The sequence below is a fragment of the Poecilia formosa genome, unplaced genomic scaffold, assembly GCF_000485575.1.
Source record: "Poecilia formosa unplaced genomic scaffold, Poecilia_formosa-5.1.2 Scaffold227, whole genome shotgun sequence".
Lineage (NCBI taxonomy): Eukaryota > Metazoa > Chordata > Actinopteri > Cyprinodontiformes > Poeciliidae > Poecilia > Poecilia formosa.
The window spans coordinates 414,062-424,217 of NW_006800166.1; the positions used below are offsets into that span (position 1 = coordinate 414,062).

At 38.4% G+C, this 10,156-nt stretch overlaps 1 protein-coding gene across 1 annotated transcript; it reads right to left on the reverse strand.

The window, feature by feature from the left end:
• Nucleotides 1-2,640: 2,640 nt before the first annotated feature.
• pgrmc2 (progesterone receptor membrane component 2) lies at nucleotides 2,641-9,394 on the reverse strand. Its single transcript, XM_007568602.2, has 3 exons — nucleotides 9,002-9,394; nucleotides 5,349-5,504; nucleotides 2,641-4,326 (listed from the first exon to the last, which is right to left on the reverse strand). The coding sequence occupies exons 1-3, from the start codon at nucleotides 9,342-9,344 to the stop codon at nucleotides 4,229-4,231; spliced, it is 597 nt and encodes a 198-aa protein (XP_007568664.1). The 5' UTR covers nucleotides 9,345-9,394; the 3' UTR covers nucleotides 2,641-4,228.
• Nucleotides 9,395-10,156: the final 762 nt, after the last annotated feature.

The window sequence follows — 10,156 nt, forward strand, 5'->3', positions numbered from 1 at the left end:
AAGCAGCTAAACGGAAACAGAAGTTAGCGTCTTATGTTACTAATTAATAGCAAGGCTATCTTGAAGGTGCTCAAGTGGAAAGAAAGGACAGACACCTTGACTTGAAATGCTGGCTACCTTAAACATCATATACCGATCTTTACTAATGTTCAACACTCTGCAGGTTAGTTTCTCCAACAATCTAATTGGCAACAACAGAAAAGAATATGGCCATAATAAGAATCGTCAATATTTTTGCAGGCAGCCACTGTGATATGTGACAGAAATTATTAAAAAGTTAGAACTGGTAATATCCTGATAGTCTTTGTCATATTATTTACATGCTGCTGATATTATTTACACATTAAAATACTTTGATCATCACTTCATAGTTTCTACACTCAAATGTGGAGAATACAACTTAATCTACATGCCCCACTTTATCTGAGCAGAACTTCATAAAAGTTTTTGTTTTTTTAGTAGCGTATGAATTGTAATGTTACCCAGCTCATTTAGCTTTATTCGTGTATTTAAATTAAATGTTTACTAGACAAATGAACTTGTCTCCTGTATTTGCAATAAAAAAAGACAAGTCAAATAGAAAATATCAGGTGTCATTAACCTATACCCAGTATAACAACTGTCTTGATATACTACTTTTGTTATTAGAAACGTATGAATTTAGTTTGTTTCCTAATTTAATCTAAGAGCTACATTTTAAGCATGTCGCTCTAGACAAGAAGCCATTTTTTTTTTTGCAATGCAATTTTAACAATAATGGCTTGTGGGTACAAGAAAACCTCAAATTCTGTGTGTCAGTGAACTAAAATATCACATTAGACCAGGTGCTGGTGTACCTTTTCCAATCACACATCTTCTTTCCACTCAATTTTCTGTTAATATGCTTGGATGCAGAACTCTGTGAACCAGCTTCATCAGCAGTGACCTTTTGCAGCTCCCCCTCCTTGTGAAAGATGTCAATGAAATCCATCCAATCTGCAGTCTTCCTCTTGATCATGTAGCCGACTGACCCGTAGTGAGAGACCGTTTAAAGGGTCAGGAAACCTTTGCAGGTTTTGAGTTAAGTTTCTAATTATTATTTCTAATTACACACTGTGACTTTCCATTGATGATTTCTGTATTCTAATTTTTTGACTCTGAATTTAGGGCTTTCATTATCTGTAAGCCATGATCATCAAAATAAGGAATTAAACTCTGTGATGCTTTCTAAGATGACTGGCAAGAAATATTGCACTTTTACAAATATAATTTTTTTTCAGATATACTAATACATACTGATGCAACGTGCTTTTTTTTTATTTCTTTTGGAACCTCTCAGTTGAGCCTCAGACATGATGAATATTTTTTGCATTATTAGTCTTTCTGCCTGAATAATCAGCAACCTGTCCAGCTCTACCACCCACTGGTTTACTGGAAATGAGGTCAAAGGTTCATCAGTGCTTCCCATTATGAATAATTGATTGTTTAATCAGCTTTTTTATTTTAGGGTAAAAAATAATCACATTTATTAAATATTTTTTCACATAAAGTTTTTTTTTGCTGGGAATGCTTTGTCTGATCCAGCCCCACCAGTGACTCCCAACTCTTTAAAAAAAAATAAAAATCATTTTTATGGCACTAGTAGCCTTCATTCAACAGTAGCTTGAAAGACAGAAGGGTAGTAAGAGAAAAAAAGAGATGCAGAATGTATTTATTTAGATTTGTTTTTTTCTCGTCATTCCATTGAAAACTAGTGGATTTTTTTCCCTTCGCTATATTCTGTGCATGCATCTTCAAATTCTTCCCATAGAATAAAATATTTTCGTCCTCTTTTTGCAAAGGTTTTTACCTTTTTCTTTATTTTAAAACCTAAAAATAGAAATAAAACAGTGTTACTTTAAAGAGAACATTAACTGGAGCCCTGCCCCTAATCATTCTTCAAAATTATTGAACAAGTAATTCATTATTTACCTGAATATTGTCATTTTAACCAAGGTAATTTAAACCATCTTTATTTCCCTTTCCGTTTTTATTTCAAATTTATCTTTTAAAATTTCTCCTAAAACATGATATCATCTACAAAGTTTAAAAAGTTTATCTACTGAGTGTACACCAGATGGTACGGCCGCTAAAATATTTTCATCCCTAAAAGGGTTTCTGTAGGTGGTTTAAAATTAATTTAAGCCATTATAAATCAAATTTCAGACCTGCATCATGCAGAAAAGTACAAAAGAAAATGCTATATTTTATAAAATAGCAATGCCAGGTGTTTTGCCACAGAATGAAAGTAGCATCATATGGGTAGGCAGCAGAAATGAACAAATAGCAACGTTGTCCAGACAACTGGTGATAAAAATATTTACCCACAATAGATGCAAAAAAGCTAGCTAGCAAGCAAAGGAGCTAGTTAGCACCTTGAGTCACATAACGCATTGAAGATGCACGCGACCCAAACCTTCACCTGACAGAAATGCCCTGCGAGAAAAATTAACTACATAGAATATTCAACACAAAATAAAAGTTAAGACGTGTGAGGCTGTGATTAACGCATTTAAGGCTAACTTACTTTTTTTTCTTTCCCCTACTGAATTTAAAACCTTTTAAGGACGCGGACACATCCTCCCCAAGTAACCCTCTTACAAAGCAAATAAGGAGCAAAAATTTTCCATTATTAACCAAATTGATTTATTATGCATGAACAAATCGCTTCCTGCTTCTTTCACACGAACACAAACACACACACACACACTCGCACACGCGCCTGACATTTAAATACATGTGGTGAAACCTCGGCATAGCTGACTTTGATGTTGCACATGCTTTTAATAAACGATACGATATATTTACAGGATAAGCAATGTCTACGAACAAAACTCGCAAGAACAGCTCCCGGTCCAATCCTGCAGCATTTTTGCAACACCTTTAGAATCACTTGATTTATTTTTGGAAAAAAATTCACCCACATTCAAAATGAACTACAGAAAAAAAAAAAAAGTAAATGGGGGGGTTTTGGCCAATACGACATAGCATATGTATATGGAGTTCATCCACTACATAAATATGGCAGTAACACTGAGTAATTTATTGGGTCTATGTACAAAGTTTGAGAAGTGGGGAAATATTACAGTCTCTGCACGGACGACTGACGCAACAAATGCCTTTAATGTCTGAGGGGGGGTTGGACTGAGTCTAGGGGGAAAAAAAACGGACACCTCCATCCTTCCGCTTACCTTCTGTTAGACCCGTCGGCGCTGACGCAACAAACAAAATAAGGCACGATTAATACTTGGACCATTTTCAGGGGAAATCTACAGACTTGCAGCTGGCTTGTGAGGCATGTAAACAATTTGTCAATTGATTAGGACTGCCTTATCACCTTCCCTTTAGCCCCCCTCCCAAATCAGTGATTTAGTCCATCTGATGAGATTTAAAACAAGCTTCGTGTAGCGAAGACCTTTGACCCCCGCCCCTGCAATGAAATATGAAAAGAAAAACAAAACAATAATGCTGCTGGAACACTGTCCCCTCTATATGCTACTTAACAAATACAATCACATGGTGACAAACGAAGAAAACTAGTAGTGAATACACTACAAACACAACAGATAAACGCAAAGCCTGCCAGACTGCTCTTGGTTAGGCCACAGATCTGCCCTCTCATCCAGGCAGGAAGATGGTCTGAACAGAAATTGAGTTGTGTGATTGATTGATGAGCTTCTCTCAAAGCTGAAGCGGTTTCGTTTGCTATGTGGCTGAACCAAAGATTAAAAGATAGAGAGAGAGGCGTTTCCTCCCCCCGCCCCGCTCCACTGATTATCCCAGACCAGACAATTCCCGACTAACCTCCAAACGAGCCGGTTTTGGACTAACGTCTAACGGCCCCCCAGAGACGTCTCAGCTGTCTAATTTAAAAAAACAAAACAAAAAAAAAACACGAAGAATAAAGCAAAAGCTCCTCAAAGGCTTTCTGTTGGCGCTCATCTTCGTAGGATGACGCGGGTGAGAGAGAATGAGAGAGAGAAAGAGAGAGAGAGGAGGTCTGGTTGTCGAGACTTTACTCCTTCCCCTTCCAAAACAGCTGCAGCACCAGACGGATTCAGAGTTTCAGTACACAGACAGGGACTAGAGAGAGCAGTGACCGGTGGATGGACGGGGGCCGGGACGATGCGTGGAGGGGGTCTGGTGGTCCAGGGCGGTCAGTTACAGCTGTTTGGGGGCTTCTGGCTTTGGTACGTGGGATGGGGACTGCTCAGTCGTGCTTCAGGTGGTCCTTGATGTCCTCCTCGTCCGTGTACTCCGACGGCTCCTCTCCAGGCTTCAGCAACCTCCCGACGTAGTCGTATTTTTCTGAAAGCACCAGCAGAGACGATTACCGACTGAACGCCACTGGAGCTTTTTCAAGGCAAATGTTTAGGAAGTCAAACGATTGGGTTGAATATTTTCAACCAAAGGAGCCAAGTTTAGTTTTCACTTCTTCCTAAATAAATAAAAGCTTGCTTGACTCTCAACAGGATGTCGAAGCAGCAACTTAAAAAGTTCAAACGTCTCCCTGCTCAACATTATTCTGTGATGACGCCAACCTGTTGCTGCTTGAGTTGGTTTTAAACTGCAACCACACACCTGTCATTTAAACACACACCAACCTCACATTACTACTAAAGGCTTCAGTCTAAAATTAGCCACTAATACCTCACATTCAAAATTGAGGAAATGTGAGAATCCAGGTGTCTAGTGGTTAAACACATTTCAGTGAACTGTAGTCTGTGGCTCATGACTGATGGACATTAGGGCTATTGTACATTAAAAAAAAAAAAAAAGAAGAACTATCTTTATTTTAAGTACTTAGTAAGTAAATTTCTAGAAAAACTTGAAAATTTGTTTGGAAAAATTAAGAAATGTCTAGATTTATCTCAATAGTTTTCAAAAACAAAAAACTGTAACATTTCACAGAAAAACATGTCTCAGTTTGAAAAGTCAAACAGTTTAGACTTTTGGAAATTTTCTGTGTTTCAAAAGTTTTACATTTTCCACTTGTCAAACTCTGAACATATCTGAGTTTTTTTTCTAGCAAATTTTGAACTTTTTCAAACTCAGAAATTTGCTTTTTTTTTTCCAGCAAATTTTTTTGGGCAGAAATGTACCTTATTTTTTCTATCCGCAACAGATAGAAAATGTATTATTTATTACAATAAATAAGTGACACACAAAACAGATATAAAGGTTTCTGTTTCAAACCCTTTCAGGCTTATGCAGTGGAAATCAGGAGACGTTTGGACTCTGAACAAAATGGACGTTGTTGAGAAGGAGATATTTCTACCCATTGCTCGGGTCACCAATCCAATACTTCCTCAACGTCCACGTGAACGTACCCCGGAACTGCATCTCCCACTCCCTCACGCTCTCCATCTGTACGGCGGTGAGGTCTGACAGGTCGTCGTACTCATCCCTCAGGGCCTCCTTCTCTGAGCAGAAGGTGGCCAGGCCCCTCGAAGCGTCTCGGCCGGCGAAGATACCATAAGGGCCGTCTGCAGGAACCGAAACACAACGGCCATTGTGAAGAACACTGCATGCTTATTATTTAATAAGTTAAAATGGACAATTTCAGGAAGATTATGCCCTCTAATATCCTAAGTATAACTGAGCTGTCAGAGCTAATGCTGCTGCCCAAAAAAAGAAAAGCATGATAAGTTACAATGAGCTCGATTTCCATTCTGATGATTGATATTTTTTGAAGGGCAATTTTGCTCACAAAGACTAATATATTTTATTCATGGTTTTGTTTCCAAGTAGTTTTTGTTTCTTTTTTGTCGAGTTTTATTTTGGATATTTATCTTCCAGTCCCAGAGTGCAGTGTTCTTTACAAAATTAACATTTATCAGTCTTTGAGAAGTCAGACTCGCATTATTATGGCGTTATTGATATATTACTTGAAAATGGCCTCAAAACAACATTACCATATATTGCAATAATTACCAATTTATTATTGTAACAGACCTAATCACAGATTTTGCAAAAAAAAAAAGAAAAAAAAAAGAAAAAAAACATTTCCCACTAAAATCTTACCTATGTTGCTACAACAGACTTAATTTTATTATACCACATGTAGTTTAATTTCTTATGAAATCACTCGTATCTATTCAATAATAGTTTTTCAAAGCAGAGTTTGTGAATTTTGCTGTACTAATTTCATTTGTAAATATCTGTTGCATTTTTAATGATCACTTTGTCATTTTATTTGGACCCAGTTAAACATTAATAGATTCAATTAATGTCAAATTTAAAGCTGTCTAGAAAACAAACACAGGAGGAAATAACCCTGGTGTGTTAAACACTCGTTCACTACCCTCACCCGTGTGTGTGTGTGTATGTGTGTGTGTGCTGCATTTCATACACCTGTTTCTTGCTTAAAGCTGTTTGTGTGGTGTGGAAACTAAAGGAGTAAAAACCACAAAGTGACACTCAACAGTTTTCAGTGCTATTCAGTGTTGAATAGCACTGAAAACTGTTCACCTTTTCAGATGCCAAAAGGAGAAGTTAACTTAGAAAAAGAGGCAGAACAATTCAGCCATAAATTCAAAATAAATGTGTGTGATCTTTATAAATTTCTGGTCATATTATCATATCTGTCTCTTTAAGAAACTCTTGCTCTTTCTGAAAATCCACCTTCAAAAAGTCATCACAACATGGCTCCTCTATTAACCCTTTAACAATGTTTCTACCAGGGTTGCACTGAGAAGTAGTTCATATAATGAGCTCAACAGATGTGTAGGTCCACCAGGTGTTTGCTAATTGCTGCTGGCTAGTCTGAAGGAACTGAGAGGGGGAGGGCTGCTCTGTGAGGCTGAAGCTCTGAAGCGTGGGAACTGCAGCTCTGAGGAGGAGCTGTGTCTTTAAGGTGGAGCTAGGTCCAACCAGGTGTTTTGCACAGCTGAATGGTCGCCATGGAAATTAAAGGATTTCTCAAACATAAATGAAAGAATCAAAGCAACACTCCAGGTATGTTTTTGATTAAGAAATGACATTATAACATAATGTAAAGCTAAAAAAATTCAACTTTACACAATATTTTAAAACAGCTGTATGGCCATAGAGCAGCAGGCTAACAACGAGCTAATATTAGCACTTCTTACTCCCATTATTCTATAAAAATCAAATTGAGGGGTGGATGAAATGTATACTAATAAAAACAATGTAATAAGAATATTCACTTAGAAACTTCCACTAAAGTGAATGCTTATTGCAGAACTGTTAAATATGTCAGAATATGACAAGTATGTCAAATTCTGACATAAACATACAGTATCTGCCCTGTGGTGTTTTAGCCCATGTTATACACTGATAATCAAGAAAATGCAAAACCTTCATAAAAGAACATCACTTTAAAAAAAAAAAATCCGATGCACACCTTTAAGGGTTAATCCTGTCAGTGCTACAGAGAACTCTGTGAATATACATCAAAGTTTTTTGTTTTTTTTTCTCATACTGCAATGACTACCGAGAAGAATTTGAGGTCAACTTTAAATTTCTGACTGTTTCAAAGCTGCAGGGCAAATCTCCAACCAGTCCTGCACCCACCGCAGCCAGATGGGTGGAGGTGGGAGTGGCTCACCACACCCCTGAAAAGCCCATCTGTAAACACAGCTCTGAAAGGAGAGCTGTGATAAAGACGCACAAGCTGCAACAACAAACATTCAAACCAGGACTTTTGTATGCAAGTAAACTGAGAAATCTTGCCATTTGAAAAGTAGCAAATACATATTGCTTGTGATTAGATGTTTTTCTTGCAAGTCATTGCTGAAACTTTTATCATCTTCCACAAACATCACCTGACTGTCACAGGGAGACGCTCCGGCCCTTTAAGTTTTTCTGTGCTTTAGTTATTCAGGTCTGCTGGACTAACAAGCAAACTAACATAAGAAACTGCTAGAATCGTATCTGGACGGTTCAATACAGACCCGACAAGATGACAATGTACTCGGTATTCATTTTGCCACTTGCCTAAACGGATATGCTACTGAATTTAAAGACTTTGTACTATGATTGATCTGATGTAGATCAAAATCTAAATCACATTGAATGGTTAAACTTGAACTAGATTACTGTAAACTCATCAAATTCAGCCCTGTTTCCACAAACTGAATAAAGCTTTCAGAAATCAAAAAGTCCATTTTACAGTCTGTCACTACTGTAGAATAATTATGTCCAGCTTTGATTTGTATTAGTTTTCAAACTAAACTTTGTTTAAGGTTATTTCAACACACTTCAACCCTTTTCTTTCACTCTTTTGAGTTTTCACAACAGGAAAAAATAAAAACAAATCAAAAACTGTTTTCTATGGCCTGTCATTCTTGGAAGTTTTGATTCAAAAATCAAAACTTGTCTCTCGTTTCATATGGAATGAATATGAAGATTTCGGAGCAGCCTACAGGTAAATTGAGATTCTAAACCTGCAAATCAGGACTACTACTTCAGAGTAATCTGAACTGATGTGTAGCACAACAAACTGGCCTCTTTAGCATTAACAACCAACCAAATCACATTTTTACTTCACTTTGTACAGAGGAGCTAAATTCAACCTTTCCTACATAAATCTACCCCTCATCCGGTCTGATAAACATTCATGTTCACTATGTATAGTTTTAGTCACTATACCAAGCGGGGAGACTGACTACACAGCCTAGCTGCACCGTATCTACAAGCATGTCAACAGGCTAGCTGGCTAACATTAGCATGATAAATTATTACTACCAACATTCAGGTCCTAACATATAACTGCCACTGTAAAATGTCACAGCTTAACTGACAGTACATGCAAACTTGGGGGGAGTTGTTATTGTTACAAGTCACGAACTCAAAAGCTACGCTACCAAGCTAACGGCTATGATCCCATTCAAAACACACAAAGCCAAGGAGCTAAGCTAGAGCGGTTTGCGCCCAATTTTTGGTCCAGAAAGCCTCACTACAGGCGGCAACGTGTCAACCAATTCCGCTGTTTTAGAGCCAATGTCCGCAAGCCCTTCACCTTTTCCGTAAAACTTTCTGCCGCTGGTCACGTCAAAAACTTTCATGTTCACGGCCATGAGGATGCGGGGGTTCTGGACACCGTCGTACTCCTGCAGCTGCTCCAAAGTGAAGTCCCGTCTCCTCATCTTGGTAAGCATCGGGGCCTCGCCGTCCTCGGCCCCGTCGGATACGAGCCGTCTGCCCCACCGCCGGTACACTACTACACAAACCGCCACTACCAGAACCAAAATGCTGATATTCAGCAACATTCCGCCCAAGCCGAGCGTGTCTAACCAGTCCGCCGCCCCCTGCCCGCCGTTTGTGCCAACTAGTCCGCTCCAACTGAATCCATCGTCCGCCATGCTGCCCAGTTTGCGCCTACCCGCCCCTGGCAAGATTAGGCGTTCAGGTGCCGTCGGGAATTCCAGAACCACTAGTTGAGCAAGTGTTCAGTGTCGAAAATTGATGACTCGGGACAAGAGACCATCAGTGACAGTTAAGCCCGCGGTATTCTGCTAGACAGAAACGGCGGGAATCTTCTCCTAGAAACATAGCATAAGGAAATAAACTATGCGAATGGCGACACCAAACAAAAAGAACGAGTTGACATTGAAGGGGACAGAGTGGTAACAGAAATTCTAAAATTTTAGCTCAAATTGGCACGAATTTCGAATAATGTAAGCAATAATAATCAAACGAAACAAAAACATGCCAACTAAAACATATAAGATTTGAAAGTATACAGCGGACCATTCCATACAAATGAAAATAACAATGAGAACGGTGAATTAGTGACGAATTTGCCTAAGAAAGTAGTGAGACTTTTTTTTCTAATTGAACGTTGTAGCCCAATTTTACAGTTGAACCTATTTTTACCTGCATGTTTCTTCTGACTGAAAACAACATTACTGTTTTGGAATGTCCCAGCTAGAGTCCAGATTAGATTCTGATAGAGGTTTTTCAATCTCAAAAGACTTGAAGATCATCAGAAATATTCTCAAAAATACAAGTGAAAACATGCTCATAGCTTGCCAGTGATGGCATAAACAAATCCTTATCTACAGTGAAACATGTGATACTCACATGCAGTATCACCATGTGAGGATGTGTTAATTCAGATAGAACTAGGGTTCTACATAAAATTTTGAACGGATCCATTTATCAGTGAGTTTTA

Coding starts and splice junctions, on each gene's coding strand:
- pgrmc2 (XM_007568602.2), bottom strand. CDS start 9,344: ATGGCGGACGATGGATTCAGTTGGAGCGGACTAGTTGGCACAAACGGC. Junction 5,505..9,001: donor CAGAAAGTTTTACGGAAAAG/GTGAAGGGCTTG, acceptor CGGTTCCTGCAG/ACGGCCCTTATGGTATCTTC. Junction 4,327..5,348: donor GTGGGAGATGCAGTTCCGGG/GTACGTTCACGT, acceptor TGGTGCTTTCAG/AAAAATACGACTACGTCGGG.